The sequence below is a fragment of the Lagopus muta genome, chromosome 10 (genome assembly GCF_023343835.1).
Source record: "Lagopus muta isolate bLagMut1 chromosome 10, bLagMut1 primary, whole genome shotgun sequence".
NCBI classification, from domain to species: domain Eukaryota; kingdom Metazoa; phylum Chordata; class Aves; order Galliformes; family Phasianidae; genus Lagopus; species Lagopus muta.
The window spans coordinates 3,557,811-3,573,955 of NC_064442.1; the positions used below are offsets into that span (position 1 = coordinate 3,557,811).

At 51.2% G+C, this 16,145-nt stretch overlaps 1 protein-coding gene across 2 annotated transcripts in view; it reads left to right on the plus strand.

Annotated features, from left to right (window-relative positions):
* Positions 1-1,170: 1,170 nt before the first annotated feature.
* The window catches only part of IGF1R (insulin like growth factor 1 receptor), a 153,123-nt gene continuing 138,148 nt past the window's right edge, over positions 1,171-16,145 (plus strand). For both annotated transcript variants that reach the window (XM_048956591.1, XM_048956592.1), the window contains exon 1: positions 1,171-2,398. In XM_048956591.1, the coding sequence (XP_048812548.1) occupies positions 2,305-2,398 (94 nt within the window). In that variant the 5' untranslated portion in view covers positions 1,171-2,304. The remainder of the gene's footprint in view (positions 2,399-16,145) is intronic.

The window sequence follows — 16,145 nt, forward strand, 5'->3', positions numbered from 1 at the left end:
TTCAGCTCTGCCTTAACACAACAGCACATTAATCTGTAAGTTACGCATTATGATGCGTGTGCATCGATGCCACAACGTGCACAGAAAGGACACTTGTTCTGCCCACGTCCAGTGCCAGCACTGGGCACAGCTGGACGCAGCAACAGCAAAATTCACTCGTGTCATATCACTATCAGACTGCATACAGAGTCGATCTCCCTCCTGTTTATAAACCCGTCCACGTGCTGGAAGGCCGCAGTGAGATCTCCCCAGAGCCCTTCTCTCCCCGTGCTCTCAGCTCATCCCCATAGGGAAGGCATTCCAGCCTCCAAGCATCCTCACGGCCCCTTCTGCGCCCGCTCCGATAGCTCCATGTCTGCCTCATGCCGGGGGCCCAGGCCTGGATGCAGTCCTCAGGGAAGGTGTAAAAGCAGACAGAGAAACTGCAGGAGCACTTGCATTAATCTCGTCAGTTTTGACCCTTCCTTAATGAAACCCCCACTCCTATCTGCTTGGGTGCGTCCATCCACCTACCTGGCAGCACTGCGGGGCGCAGTGGGGTGCAGGCAGCGCTGGGTGCAAACACACGGAGGGCAATGGGGAACGGGACGCATGCTGCCCTGCACTGCACCATGTGCCTGGAGGGACTGAAAGCAGCCGATAAGCGGCTGTGGTGTGAAAATGGAAACTGGGAGCTTCTCTTTCCTCCTAACTCAAGATCTTCCATTTTATATTTTATTTTATTTCATTTTATTTCATTTTATTTCATTTTGTTTTATTTTATTTTATTTTATTTTATTTTATTTTATTTTTATTTTATTTTATTTTATTTCATTTTATTTCATTTTATTTCATTTTATTTCATTATTTATTCCACTTCCTTTGTTTCGTTTCCTGGTCTTTTATTTTATTTATTCCATTCCATCCATTTCATTCATTCATTTCCCCAGCCAGCCGACCTGGCGCCCTCCCACCCCGCCCCGCCCCGCCCCGCCCCGCCCCGCCCCGCCCCTCCCGGCGCCGCTCCGCTCCGCGCGCCGCGCTCCGCCTTTTGCCTCGCGCCCGCTCGCGCCCCGCCGCCGCCGCCTGGGCGAGGGGAGCGGGAAGGAGGGAGAAGGCTGGGGGGGGCGTGCTGCGGGCGCGCGCTCGGCGAGCAGCGAGGGCGCGTGCGCGCGCGCGCGCGCGGAGGCAGCAGGCAGCAGCAGGGCGGGCGCGAGCCCCGTCCCCGCGCGGCCGCAGAGGGAGAAGCGGAGCGTCGGGCGCGGCGGAGCGGAGCGTCGGGCGGTTGTTTACCGGCGCGGAGCGGAGCGGGAGGAGACCGGAGGGGATCGAGGCTGCGAGCGGAGCGTTAAGCGCGAGGAGCGGAGCACCCCCTCACCCCCCTCCGAGGAACGCGGACCTCCTCGCGCTGCGGGGCTGTGACCTTCAGCGCCCCGCGCCCCCCGCGCCCCTCCCGGCGCTCCCCTCCCCCCGCCCGGCGCCGCGCGCACCCCGAGAGGAGGGGGAAAAAAAAAGAGCGAGAGGAGGCGAAGGATTTACAGAGCGGCTCCGGGAGGCTCCGAGCTGCCGTCCGGCCCCCCCGCCCCCGCCATGGCTCGGCGGCTCGGAGGGATGCGCGGGGCCGGACCGCGGGGGGAGCCGGCGGGGTGCTGAGCTGCCCCGCGTCCCCTTCATTTTTTAATCTAGATTTTCATATTTTTTATTATTATTATTATTAATTTTTATTTTGAGAGAAGGCGGCGGCAGCGGCGCCGAGAAGAGGCGGCGGAGCGGGGGGAGCCGAGCCGAGCCGAGCCCCATCCCCACGGCGGTGCGGTGCGGCCGCGCCTCTCGGAGGGCGGAGGGGGACCCGGCGGGGCAGCCCCGTCCCCGCGCGCAGGGCCGGGCGCGCCGCTGTTGTTGTTTTGTAATCAGATTGTCTGGGCCGCCCCCCCGCCTCCCCCGCAGCCCTCCCAGTTCTGTGTGTGTGCGGTGCTGGAAAATGGAGGCTGAGGATGCCGAGCGCCGGCCCCGCTCACGGCCCGCGGGCTCCGGGCAGCGGCGCTGAGGGGACGCGGCCGCTCCGGCGCGGGGCTGCGAGCCGCGCTGCCGCCGTTGCTGCACCGCCGCCTCCGGGAGATCGGAGCTCCCGCTGCGGTTCGTCGCTCCGTAAGGCGGCGTGGGGCGTTCGCTTCTCGGCCCTCCGTCGTTATTATCTGTAGGGCAGAAGAGGACAGCGAACCGTTCGGGACTCGGTTGTTTTTTTTGGGGGTTTTTTTTTTTTGGTTTTTTTTTTTTTTTTTTTTTTCCCGGAAAAGTGGATTTTTTCCAACTAAAAAAAGAGGAATGAAGTCTGGCGCCGGAGGAGGGTCCCTCGCCGTCTTCTGGGGGTTGCTGCTCGTCTTCGCCGCGCTCTGCCTGTGGCCGACAAATGGGGAAAGTGAGTATTGCGGGAGCGGGGCCGCGGGGGGCGGCGGCGTCGCGTGCGGGGCCGCGAGGTGACGGCGTCGCGTCGGGGGACTTCGAGGTGCGTGAGGACACCGTGAGGGACCACGAGGCGACGGCGACGTGCGGGGGGCGGCTCCGCGGCGGCTGTTGCTGCGGAGACGTGCGGCCGTGCGGGTCTCCCCTGCCCCGCGCGGCGCTCCTCGGCCCCCGGCTGCCGCCCGCCTTTGTGTCCCGCACCTGGCGGGGTGTGGGGCCGCGTGGCAGGCGCTGCCGGGCCGGGAACGAGGTCGATGTTTGCGAGCGCTGCGCGCAGTGACCTGCCGCGGGGAGCGGAGCGATCGTGCAGGCAGCGCGCTGCTTTGCTGCCCGGCGCGGCGCCGGGGAAGGGACTCGGAATGAAGGCGGTGGGCTTCGTTTCCTTCGTGAGCGCTTGGCTCTGTGCGCAGCGCTTGTGTGGAGACATCTGATGGCCGGAAGGGCCGCGTAGTAACAAGCGATTTTTTTTTTTTTTTTTTGGTAGCGAGCTGCTTCCTCCATGTGTGTAAACGTGGGGCACGCCCGCCGGCAGTCACAGCAGCCCGAGCCGCGTTCGGGTGCCCGCACTGAGAGCCTCTCGTGCGTCAGGTTGGCCGCCCCTCGTTTACCCGAGGAGCCGTGCGGGAAGCCCGACCGTTTTATGGGCTGCTTCGTTTCTTCTCTCCGCCCGCGGAGCCGTGCTCGTTTCCTGTGTTTTGGTGCTTCGGCTTAATCCGCTGCGTGTGTTGTTCAGCGCGGTCCTTGCGTGCCTCGCCTTGGGAAAGCCGCGCGCTGTCGTGGGGATGGAAGGGCGAGCATCGGGGAGCTGCGGAGCTCCTGCGGTAGTGGGGGTTTCAGGTTGAAGAGGAAGTTCCTCGGATGCGCTGACGACGAGGCTAAAACAACCCGATGTTTGAGCAAGATGCGTGTAGACGGTGTGTGTAACGCTTGTTGAGTAATGCCGCGTTTCGTTAGGCGGCGAGTGCCAATTAACCCCATGCAAATGAGGCCCGAGCTGGGCCGGTGCGGGCGGCCGGTCTGGGAGCTGCAGCCCTGCTGCCCAGAGCCGTTCCGAGAGGCAACGTTAATCCGCAGGCTTGAAAACAAAACCCCCGCGGCCTTCTTCAGGGCTTAAGCAGGATCAGCCCGCGTGGGGAAAGCGGGGACGAGGAGATGCGCTGTGCCCTGAGGTGTGCGCTCGGAGCTTCTCCTGATGTGCTGCCTCAAATCAAAGCGTTCGCCCAGATCCTGCAATAAAATCAGGCACGAAGGCTTGGGATATTGGCTTCCAGTGCTCCCAAATGCTTGCCGTTGCCATTTAACTGAAACGACCCAATTAAGAAACTCCCTAATGAAATATCTCCTCCTGATCTCGGTGTTTACGTGTGGGGAGATATGCTGAGGAACTCGTCCTGGCCGGGCGCTGCCTCTGATCGATCGCCTTTGTAGTTTGCACTTTAATGGCTTTTGTTTTCACCACTTATTGCCCAAAGAATGTTGCTGTCAGGGGGAAGAATGATCTCCAGAGCAGATGTTTTGCATCTCTTCATATTCTTCTCTCCCTGCAATAGTGGAAGGAAGATTAATCATAATTTTTATTTGTTTTTCATATATACTGTGTCATAGCTAAAAGGCACTTCCATTTTCGGTCAAACAAGCACAGCATTCCTAAATAGGAATACAAAGGAGTTGCAACAGGAGAGGGAAGCCCATCTTTTTAATGCTGAATTATGTAAAATCTGTTTGTGGTTAGGTGACAGAAAACTCTGAAAAATGCAGGTAGCCTCAGTGGTGCACATCTGGTGGGAGAGGATGCTACAGGATGGTACGAGTTTGCTGAGACTTGGTTAGAACAGTGTAAAAATAACAAGGCCCTTGGTGAGGATGAAGCTCGTGCTGTGTCAGTGCCTTTGGTGTGTAGGGCTGCATTGCTGGGAGCTCTTCCATCCAGGGATGGGTTTCGGACACAGCTTAGCATGAGTGTTTTCTTCCTTTTGTGCCTTGAGCATGGAGGGGTTTGTGCTTTTCTCTCATGTGGTCGATGCTCATGAAGGGGTGTCTGGGTGGGAATGGGGTGAGTGTTTAGAGTAGATGGTTCTAGTTATTAATCATAGTTCAGACTGAGGTACCCTGGTGGATCTGCTCACCTTCCTATGAGCTCTTGTTCATCTAACCAGTCTGCTTTGTGTTTCTGGCACTAATAAGCGGCAGCTCGTGCTGTATGCTTAATCTCTATCCCAAGCTGCCTACTAAAACCTTCCTGCCCTTCCAGTGTTGGCGTTACACACACCTGGCTTCACATCAGCACCTCCGTGTGCACCTCGTGGTCAGTGGATGTTGTTGGATGGAGCTGGGAGGCTCCTGGAGCTGAGACTGCAGGCAGGGAATGCTGGCGGTGGAGGAGCTGGGGGTGGAGCAGTGGGGGTGGAAAGCTGCTGGGCTGCAGCGGTCACCACGGCTGTAGGAGGGAGCGCTGGGCTCAGGTTGTGTGCTCTGGACTGGAGCAAAGGCCTGTGTGAGTCAGAAACCAGAGGGGTTAGGAAATGACTTGGCCGATATTGGGCAAAATGCATTGGGAATGTGAGAAAGCAGAGGAACGGGTGTGGAAGGAAGGTGACTGAGAAGTTTCAAGGCTGAGCTGGTGTTGGAGAGAAATAATCCTCTGTGTTTGAAGGGAGAGAAGCTGTGCTTGGTTCTTGGTGGTGGGAGCAGTGAGGGGCTGCGGGCAGCAGGACGGCTCAGTATAGCAAAAGGCAGAGTGTGTTGGCTGTGGTAGGGAGAGCACTCGGGTCTGGAGGGAATCGTAGAATGGCCTGGGTTGAAAAAGACCGCGATGATCATCCAGCTTCAACCCCCTGCTGTGTGCTGGATCACCAGCCAGCAGCCCAGGCTGCCCAGAGCCACATCCAGCCTGGCCTTGAATGCCTCCAGGGATGGGGCATCCACAGCCTCCTTGGGCAACCTGTTCAGTGCCTCACCACCCTCTGAGGGAGGTGATGTGTGTGTACAGAGGATGTTTGCTTCTCATCTGCTGCTGGCTCTGTGGTCCTGCACAGCACACAGCTCGCCTACCTCACCACCTTCTGTGGTGGCCGTAGAGCCCATAACTCACAAAGTGTGCTGCATTAAATTATTACTTGTTTTTTTTAAATTGACTACAGTGAAATGAACGACTTGTCCTCGTTTTGAAAGGTGGTAACTGGGAAGCAATGATAGCTTTCATCAAGTGTTCTTTAATCTTCACGTTATGGACTTGCATCAGTTCTTACTTGAGCTCTGGCATAAAGCTGTCTCGTTGGAGACGTGTGGTGGTAGGGACCAGCAGCTCTGCTGTGTGCATGCATGTTTGTGCACATGGAATGGATCAGCTGCAGTTTATTCTCAATGACTGCCATACGTTAGTAAATGTCAGAAGGCTGAGGCACGAGGCTCTGTAATCTCGTAATTCCAGTTGCTGCAGATTGGTACTTTCAGTTTATTTCAGTTCCTTCTGACAAATGCATGACTTTAAGGTTTTTGGGCTTAGATGGAAGTGGAATCTGCTGCTTATGAGAGTGCTGTGTTCGGAGAGACTTTGGGAGCGCAATGATGTGTTTGAAAGGCAGAAATACTGTTTTAGTATTTGGGTATATTTGACGTGTGTAATTTTTCTATCACTGTAAATTGTATAGACAGCTTCTTTGTGTAGGATAGTTGGATTAGTTTTTATGATTTATGAAAGCTGCTTCAAAAAGAATGGCTTCAGAATGTTCGTATTGCACTAAAGCAGGACTCAGCAAACAGCAGTTGCCGGAGACACGCTGTGGTTGTTGGCCAGCCTGGTTTTTCCTTGTAGCCAAGTCATGACAGGTACAATCTGGGCTGGTTTCTGTAGTACTATATTTGTCTTTGTTGTGTCCAGAACTGTCTGAGACCACGTTTGAGGACAGCCGAGCGATGAGCTGCACACCATGCTCACACCTCCCTGTGCTCACACTCAGCAGCACCGGTTCCCCAAAGCCCGAAGCGGGCGCTGTGCTTTACGCAGGGCTTGTTTTGCTGCAGGAACTTGCAAACTGTTTGGCTTATTCATTAATGAAGGATATGCATTCCTGCAGAGCTGGTGTTGGCATGGCAGTGGCTGGTGAAGGTTTAACTGGCGTTTATCAGGGAAAGCTTTCCTCTCCAACCTCTGCAAGTGCCAAATATGAGCAATTCCTTCAGGATTTCTTTCAAGACATCAATTATTTCTTCATTGTCAGTGTATGGGGGTGTTGCTGCTGATTTTTAAAATGAAATTGCTTAAAATTTGTTGAAAAGCAAATGTGAGATGCAGTGTTACTACTGTAATTTACAGTTCAATTTGCAGCTGACCTGTAAGCTTTAATGCAATACCACTTTCTGTACTGATGTGGATGTACCCAAGCTTGTGCAAGTCCTGATGCTTTGCTCCTTGCTTAGTGGGCAGGAGCAGAAAGAAGCCTGTGTGTGTTCCAGTGATGCCACGGAGGTCTTTGTGGTAACTGAGTGCTTGGACTTCACCAGTGAGATGAGATCTCACCCCAGTGAAGTTAGAGGGGTGTTCTCTGCATGCACTGAAACATGCTTTGGAAGAACAACTGTTGGCTCTTAAAGCTGCACAAAATCATTTTAATAATAATTTGGAGGAACGATTCACGTTACAATGATTGCTGAAGACAAAAGGCTTCTTAAGCAGGAAATTGGTGGATTGTACGTTTATGTGCTTTGCTGCAGTGGTACATAAAAGAAGGGTGTGCTGAGCTTCTGCTGGCTGGCTGAGTCCAGTGGTGTGAGGAGCTGACTGTGCTGCCAGCACAGCGTGTGTGACCGGTCAGGAGGGCGTTATCTGCAGGCTGTTATTGGGGCCATTACGCTGTAAAGATAGAGCTGTTGACTTGGCGTGTGAGCTGAGCTCTGATGGAAGCACTTTCTCCTTTCAGGTGGGCTCCTCCTGCACTGCCTGCTGCTGCCCTTTCCCCCATGGCCAGAGCAGTGTGTGAGCGTGATGGACAAACAGCAACAGCCCTGCAACTCTCGTTGGAGGGAACCTTGATGCAGTGTTGTTTTGAAGTTGGGTTGTTGTTTTTTTTTTGATGTGGCTGATCAGGTGTTATATATTTTTAGTGAGTGTTTCCAGAAGCTTTATTTCATTCAGTAGGAACGGATCACTAATTAGCACATTCCTCATTTAATTGGTTGCTTAGGCAGTCGTGTTCCTATAGCAGAGGGTTGGATTGGAAGAAGTAAAGACCAGTTTTTTTCAAGTTCAGAATTTGTGAAGTGAATCCACGTTGGAGCAGTGCTCCATCCTTGTGTGCTGTTGGAGTGCAGGCTGCCTGGATGGTGGGTACTGCACCTGATGCTGGCTTCATAAGAGTGGTTTGTGCAGATTATTTTTCAAATCATCCATGATGCTACAAGCGTACCTGACAGGTTGAAAATAAATGTCTTGCTGGGGAGAGGGAGCATGCATAAATTAGAGCTGGGATAATATGCTTTCTGAAGTCTCTTATATGTGCAACTGCTGAAACAGCTGGGTGGGATCCTGAAGTAAGGAGTACATCATTGCCTTGGGTAGTGTTAGGGCAACAGCTCTGTGAGGTGAAGGGGCAGGGAGTGCCAAGTGCTCATGTGTGCTTTGTGACAGGCGTTTCTTCTGAAACGTGGGGAGTGTTGAAGGGACAAAGCCTCTGTAAGTACCGCAGTTCTGGGGGGCTGCTGTGCTGAGCTAAGGTGGGCTGGCATTGTGTTATTGCAGTTCTTGGTGGTTGGTGGTGCAGCAGGAGGCTCGCCTGGTGCTCAGTGCGATGCTGTGGTGGGTTTGCTTTGGAGCATGGCAGTCAACCTGAGAAGGCTTCCAGGTATGGACACACAGGGAAGCTTGGCGAGAGCTGCACTGCTGTGTTTGGCAAGGTTTTTGATGGGGGAAGAGGGTCTCAGGTATCTTGGATGTGAAAATGTCTTCTCCAAACAAACGAATGTGTTGCTGGTGTGCCTATTCTGTGGACAAGCAGGTTGGTGTTTAAATTTTACTGCTGTAATCTACAGGAGGAGCTGGCTGCTTTCTGTGTGATGGAGTGGCCATCAAAAAAGTCAGGCTTTTCTGGAAGGGGACAGTCTGACAGGGACTAATGGGCATCTCCAGCCTTACCCAGGTACGGTGTTTGGACTGGTGCCTGGTGACAGCTGTTCCTGGAAGCAAACTTCTCAGGGAATTGGCTTGGGCTGCAGTAGGGCTTTATTCCTGGATCTCACTGGAGTGGTTTCCTCGTTATTTGCTGGTCACAGGGGAATGCTTGGGCTGTAGCATTAGAGTTAGGATCGTGTTGAAAATAGCTTTCTTGTGCTGCCCATCCCCTCTGTTTCTTGCCACTGCAGGAATTGTTGTTGGTAGTTTACGTGTGTGGGTTGTGATGTGCATTTTGATTATTACTGCTGTATTCAAACTTCATGTGCAGCACTGGGGATTTGGTGTGCTCCCCAAAATACGTACAGAGTTATGGGCTGTTATTGCCAGGCTGCCCCAGGTGGCTTTGCCTGCATTGTATCTGAGGAGTGGTGTCTGGGGATGCATGTGTGGCACTTACTGGAAAGTGCAGGCAGAATTCCTACCCAGCTGAGCTGTGGGATGCACATCGGTTGCTGTTCATGCATGTGCTTGTGCTTCTTTGGACACTAAGGGAAAATACATTGCAAACCAGGGCTTGGAGGAGGATGCCCAAAGTCCACAGGTGTGCGGGGCCTGCTCCTCACCTACCTGGGATACAGAGGTGTTGTTTGTGCAGGTTGTGTTGATGCTCCTTTGAAGCTCTGCCAGTGGCTGCAGCCATGGTGCAGGGTGTGTGTGCCAGTGCCACTGCACAGAGGCAGGGATGGGCTGTAAGGAAAGCACTGCTGCTGTTCTGAGCTTGAAACTTGGCTTGGTTGGACCTGTCGCTCTGAAGCCTGGGTTCAGAGGGTTCAGAAGGTTTTGCTTTTTGTTTCGGTTCTGGTGTGCATTAATAAAATACTGGGATTTCTGTCTGATTGGAGTAGGCTGGTTCTGAGCTCAGACTCTCTCATTGATGTTACACCTTAACAAAAGCTACGTTCTGTGTATTTAATACATGAATTAGGTCGGGAGACCCCCTTTGTAAATTTGAACTTCTCCGTGCTCTGATGGGCTGTGATTCCAAGAAGTGGCAGAAAATTCACCAGCGGTGAGCTGGGAGTCCCTTCAGGTTGGCTCAGCTGTTAGCAGCAGGAATGAGGAGGAGAGAAATGCTGCCCCTCGGTGCAGTGTGTGTTCAGGCAGTGGTCCTGGACTTGAGCAGGATCATGTGTGAGATGGACGTCTGTTCTCACACGGTTTCTGTTCTGTGCATCTCTAGGTAGCTCACCGTTTAAGCAAACACGCTGCGTTCACTGTAAGGCTGCAGTGCCTGCTGTAAAGCTGTGTTGGGTTTTGTTGCTCTCCAGCGGGTCTGCGAAACAACAGCTTCACAATTCAGTGCATTCGGAGAAGATTACAAAAGGAATTTGGGGTGGATCGCAATCAGCACTTCAAAAGCTGTTGCTTTGGAGCTACTCCCCTGTAACGCAGCCCAGCGCCCATGGAAAAAACACGGTCATCTCAGCAGATGCAGTGTTATTTTGGAGATTCCACTGTATAAATACACGGGCTGTGGTTAAATTGTGATGGCAACAGATGCAATCTCTGCTCTTGATTCTTTCATCTCTCTAATATTTAAAAATAACCCACAAAGTTAAAACACGGCAGGGCTGGAGATAGGCGTTCTGTGAGTTGCTGGGGCTGCACCTCGTGGGCCTTGCCCTGCTTCAGTCTGTCACTGTGCATCTGAGCAGGGCAGCTTTGTGTCACCGCTGTGCCCGTGGTGCCGGGCAGCTGGCAGTGGGCACAGCACTGCTGGGCAAATGTCAGTGGGATCGGAGCCTGAGTGCGTTAACCTGGCAGCAGCATCTCAAGTAATTTTCATAAGATTCAAGTGATGATGTGAGGATGAAAATCACCTGCTGCACTGCCTGAGCTGGTGTTGCAAGAGATGTTTGTGATGCTTGCGTGGCTGATATCAGTGACTTCACGTTTAACTTTGCGGTGCATTGTGTTGTATGAGGGGTGAGAGGCTTGGAATGTGGGGCTCAGCATGGCAGTGCTGCACGTTGGTTTTCCTGTCTTGAGCAAGGAGCTCTCAGCCTGTATTCTCTAGTTGGATTTTTTGACTGCCAGCTGTTGCACACCTTGATTTATTAACATGGCCCTTATGGGCAGTGCATCGCTTTGTTTTCTTCCTGCCAATAAAGAGCATTTGTCACTTTGATACGTCTGTGTAAATAAGCGACAAAGATGTTTGTTCAGATCCTCAGCTTTCACATTTTTAAGAGGCAGAATAGGAGATTATGAATTTTCTGGTGGATTGCTTCTCATTTGCATTCCTTTTCTAATTGGACAGAAAACGGAATTGCAATTAAAATGTGGAAGATAAGTTTTGAGCTTTAATTAAAAACTCGTCGAGGTGGACAGGCGTGATTTTAAAAAAAATCATCAACAGAAAAAATAATTTCTCGTTGTCCCTGGGAAGCCAAGAGCTCAGTGCCCATCAGTCAGTGCTGCGCCGCACTGACGTCCCTGCGATGTTGGGACTGCTCACTTCAGTGATGAACGGATGGCATCCGTGGGGCTGGATGGGATGAGGCAGGGGCACGAGGAGCTGTCGTGTCTGGGAGGGAACGCAGCTTTTTCTGTGTAAATTATATGCTTACTATTTTTATTTTATTCAAATTACAGTAGGCATTTACCCTAATATATGCTGTTATAATTTCACGTTCGATTTGTAGTGAAGTTTATTTTTAGAAGAATGCGTTTAAGTGGTTCATATGAAACGGTTTTCTATTTTGGTAAATGAAATAATCAGCTCTTATTGACTTTTAATTTCATGCAAATGGTTGTTGTTTTTTTTTTCTGGCTCGGTGGCTGTGTAAGCAGAACGAAACGCCGTGATTTGGAAGTATTCTCTGAAGGGGAAGAGCAGGAGGGTGGTTGTCCCTCGTGGGGGTGGAGGTAATGCAGATTGAGGCTTGGGTAGGTATGGAATGGAGCAGGATGAGTTTTATGTAACTTTTCTGCTTATTTTTTTGTGGTGAAACTCAGAAAACCCAATAGCTGCTGCATTTAGGAGCTGGTGGGGGGAGACAGCACGGTGTGGTGCTTTCTGCAGCGGCCTGACCACGGGGCTGTGGGCAGCCAGGCTGTGTGTAGTGTGTAGAATTGTAGAATAGGATCGTAGAATAGAATCACAAGGCTGGGAAGGACCTTGTGTGCCTGCCGGGTCTGCTGCTGTGTGCATCTCTCAGGGATGGATGGTGGGCTGGGGGAGCTGAGTGGTGAGTCATTACAGGGTTGGTACCATCACAATTGATCTCCATTTCCTGTTGATTCCAAAATTAGTGAAGTGTGAAAGCTGAGAGCAACCGATGGCTCCTGGGGGGAGTTGGAGGGTGGAATGTGGAAGTGGCTCTGTGCAGTAACTCGATGCTGCCTGGGGGGCTGCATGGAAATGTCCCTGTGAGAACAGGTGTGGGGCATCAGCTTGGGCTGAGCATCACCTGGTGGGGCAGGACTCTGTGCCCATGCAGGGCTGGGGATGAGGGGATCGGCCAGGAGCAGCTGACGGGGGCTTGAGGTGAACCTTCCCATTAGCCTTCACCATACTGCAGAAGTCATCTGAGCGACCTGTGTTTTTGTGGCTTAGCTCAGGTTTTGTCCCAAAATTCCTTTGCTCCCAGGTGCCATTTACTGTGCAACACAACTGCAAAATGAATGTCGGACTGCACAGTGACAGGGTGGGATGCAGTGCTGTGATGGAGAACATCTGGCACATCGTGGTCATTTTTTGTGGTTACCTTCTGAAAAATTCTTGACCCCTGTCACTGTGCAGCATTGTCCTCTTGCAGGGAATTGGGGTTCATGCTGCTTTGAGGTAGTAAACAACATGTTGTTGTAGCACATGCAGGTAAGAATTTTCATTTATTTTCATTTTCTGTTACAAAATATTTTTTGTTACTGACGTAACTTAATAGTTCCTGGACTGCCTGCACTGCATATATGAGAGCAAATTGCTGAAGGGGGATTTCTGGAAGAAACCAAAGGGAGGATTTGTCCTGTTCTTAGTTGGGTTTGGGACCAAGCTGTGAAGAAGCCTTGAGGTGATACACGAGGAGGAAACTTAGCTTGGCTACCTGGAGGAGCAGGAGATGTGAGGTAGGGTTGTCCCTTTTCTGTTTATTGCTTCCCTCACAGAATTGCATTTTTATAGACTTTTTCTGAAGTGGTCATTTGGAAGGAAAGCTAGCAATCTGCGTTCCGTGTTGTGGCCGTTGGGTAACTTTGAAACCATTGAAGCTTGCCATTGATGTATGCTCGGATACACTGTGCTAAAACTGACCAAGGAGGAAAAACACACTTTTTCTTGGAAAGCCCATGCGAGCTTTTTCCACCGTTGCCATACCTAGGGCTGCAGAAAACTGAGAGGGAGGGAAAAGGAATGGTTGTTCTTGCTGTCTGAGAGCAGCTGGCTGTTCAAATAGATAAACAAAATAGGGAAGAAAGTTCTCCTGGGTTTCTGACGAGCTAGGTGTGTGGTTTTCACAGTCAGAGAAGCTGATGCAGTTGGTCTGGTTTTTGCAAGTAAACAACTAGAGAAATAAGTTACTTGCAGAGCATGTAAAGAACTTTCCTTCAAACAGAACTTTGCAAACTCCCGGCGCTGAGCTGCGTGGCTGCAGTTTGATGAAGCACGGCAGGGCGGTGGTTGTTGGAGATGTCGGGCTGCTGCTTCCATGCACAGTGAGCTGAGAAGGAACAGCACACGTAGCAGAGCTGTCTGGGTTGTAATGAGAGCCCTGGGAGCTGCAGGAGGGCTGTGGTAGCAGGGAGCTGCAGCTCCCAAACCTGTTTTTTTTTTGTGGAGAGTATTAATAAACTTAAAAGGCTGTGCCTTGTTACCTTATACCTTGTCCTTTAGGATCCGTGTTGTGATTTGCTATAATAAAAGCACTTTGTTAGAACAATTAAATGCATGATATTTTTGTAATGCTGTGTTTTGGAAAATCAATTATGGCCATTTTCCTTTGAAATGGCAATGAGACTGTTGTGCTGACAAAGTAGGATGCATTAGGAAGGGGTACTTGTTATCCTCTCAAGAGCAATGTGCTCCTGTTTTTTCCTAGTGAGCAGGATGTTCCCTGCAAGTCTGATCTGTACTGGAGCAGAGTGAGGGAGAGAATGTCAGGAGCAGACTGGTTTCAGCACTACAGAATGTTTAAACCCACTGCCCTGTGTTTCCCTGGCTTAAAGAAAGTCCTGTTAGAGGCCACCTCAGCATTGCACTCATAGTGTTTGTTTTAGACAAAAAGAATGCCTTGCCCCTTCAGAAGATTGTAATGCATCACCTGAGGAAATAGCCCAGAGAATAAGGGATGTAGTTAACACTTTTCCATTTAGCTTGGTTAAATGTCAGAAGATGTCTACAACATCTGGGCTTATTTACTGGTTCACCAAAGTACTGTCTCAAGATCAGACCTCTTTCTTTCTCGCCAGCCTTCCTCTCACTCCCCATTTTATGATCTGCCTTTTCCAGTGCTGCAGAGAGTGGATCTGGGAAGTCATGGCATTTGTTCAAGCCTTTCAGGGGAATTCTCTAAAAATGCTTTGCTTTCAATGCAGTGAAGGAAGGGCAATGACTTGCAAGGGCTGACAGCATGGCTGGGAATTGGCATGTGCACAGACAGTACCTCTTGCTGTGATCCCTAAGTTTTGTTGCTTTAGTGACCAAAAGTTTAGCTGTCTTTGTGCTCAGGTAGCACAGATGTGTTCTCTGCTGTTTCTCTTGGATGGTTTCAGAACCCGTCAGTGGAAATGGGCTGAAAGGGCACAGAAATGAAATCTTTCCCACTTGTTTTTCCCCACCTTGCCTCTGTTTGAAGAACGTGAATTGCTTTGAGAAAGTGTGTGGGTCACATGGAGGTTGAGATAAAACCACTTACCTGTGTGTGTGGTAATATCAGTTGTCCTTGGGGAACAACTCCTTGGCAGGGGGGTTACCAAGTCTGATGTTTTCCACTTCGTTAATGGAGTTTTTTGGTGAGCACGCAGCCAGGTGTGGGACTCCAGGCTTGCTTGTTGTAGGTACCTTCCTCACTTGTCCTTCTTGATGGGCTTTTCCGTTCAGATCAAACATCACCCTTTGTGCTGGTCAGTGTGAATGCAGCCTGCTTGACCTGCTGGCTCACTGCCTTTATGCTCTTTGATGCAATATTCTGATGGGACTCGCTCCTGTCTCACTTTCCCAGTATGGGTGGGCACGTGTTCACACCAAAACCAAGGTCACTTTTGAGCCTGTTCTTATGCTTGGCTTTTATCTGTTCTGTTTTCAACTTGTTGATGCAGAGTCTGTTCTGTGCCCTGCCTAGGTGTTACTTCAGCTGCTTTTTTCTTTTCCTGCATGGGTTGTCTTATTTGGGATTTTTTTGATTATTTTGGCTAGGAATGTAAAAATCTGATTTTGTTTGTAAGACTGTTCAGCCTTTGGCAGCATGACTGCCAAGAGACTCTGCTTCAGCACAGAGAAGTTCCGTTCTGATTCATCTGTGCTGCCTTCTAGTTTCCTCTTTGGTTTAGCTTTTCTTTGGGTATCCAAATTGAGGTTAAAGTGCGACTCTTCAGTGGTGCTCACCTGCCACTCTGCTCCTATGCATTAAATGTAGAGGTCTGTGTTGACTTCCTAGCACCTGGCTGCGCCTCCTTGGAGGCCGATTGCTGGGGGTTTTGGTGAGCTGGAGCAGCTGGGGCATGAGCACTCCTGGCTTTGTACCAGCCCTAATGCAGGGCTGCACAGAGCTTTGTGGCCTTTTGGTGCCTTGGGAAAGAGAAAGGGAGAAGGAAAAGCAGCTGTTCTTTTTTTTTTTTTTTTAACCCCACTCAGAACTGGGAAGGAGGTGAGGATGGGATGGAGTTGGGTCTGCTTTTGTACCTGTGGGAGGGGATGGCTGCAGTGCTGCCCAATGCTGCCATCCCTGTCACTGAGAAGACCCCCTCTGGGGGGCTGCCTTGTCCAAAGCAGTCCATAAAAACTGCCAGTGGTGACTGTGTGTGACCTCCACAGGGCCGGGGCGATGTGCGGGTTTACACCTATCTGTTGGTTCCCACAATTGCTGGTTAGCTGTAGGGAAAAGAAGGGTACTACCTTGTGAAACCGAATGGAGCTGGCACGTGATCCAGTGAAGTGCAGGCTGTTCAGATATGTTTTCTTACCGTGGCACCGAGCAGCCCTGCACGAATACTATGGCTTTCTTTCACGAAACGAGTAGACGGAGCTGTGAGTGCAGCGAGGCCAAGGGCTGTCAGCTCTGCTCTCCTGTGGGTCTGCCTTGAGTGAGCCATCCCCAGTGCAGCTGGAAAGGAGCTTTTCAAACTCTTCGGAATGCTTCTACCTACATTTTTTTTTTTCCTGTTGTTTTCCTTTGTCAGATCAGAGCTGGTGCTTTGCCATGGACGTGTGCTCAGCATGGCTGCGGTGCTCTCATTACCCACCATCGTGGCTCCATCGTCCCCTGCCCGCAGTTGGCAGGAGCAGTTGGATTGGCATAGCTTGATGCTATTCAAACAGGCAGGGAACTATAGGCAGGAAAACTCTTGGCACTGCTGTCATGGCACATCTTATGCAATG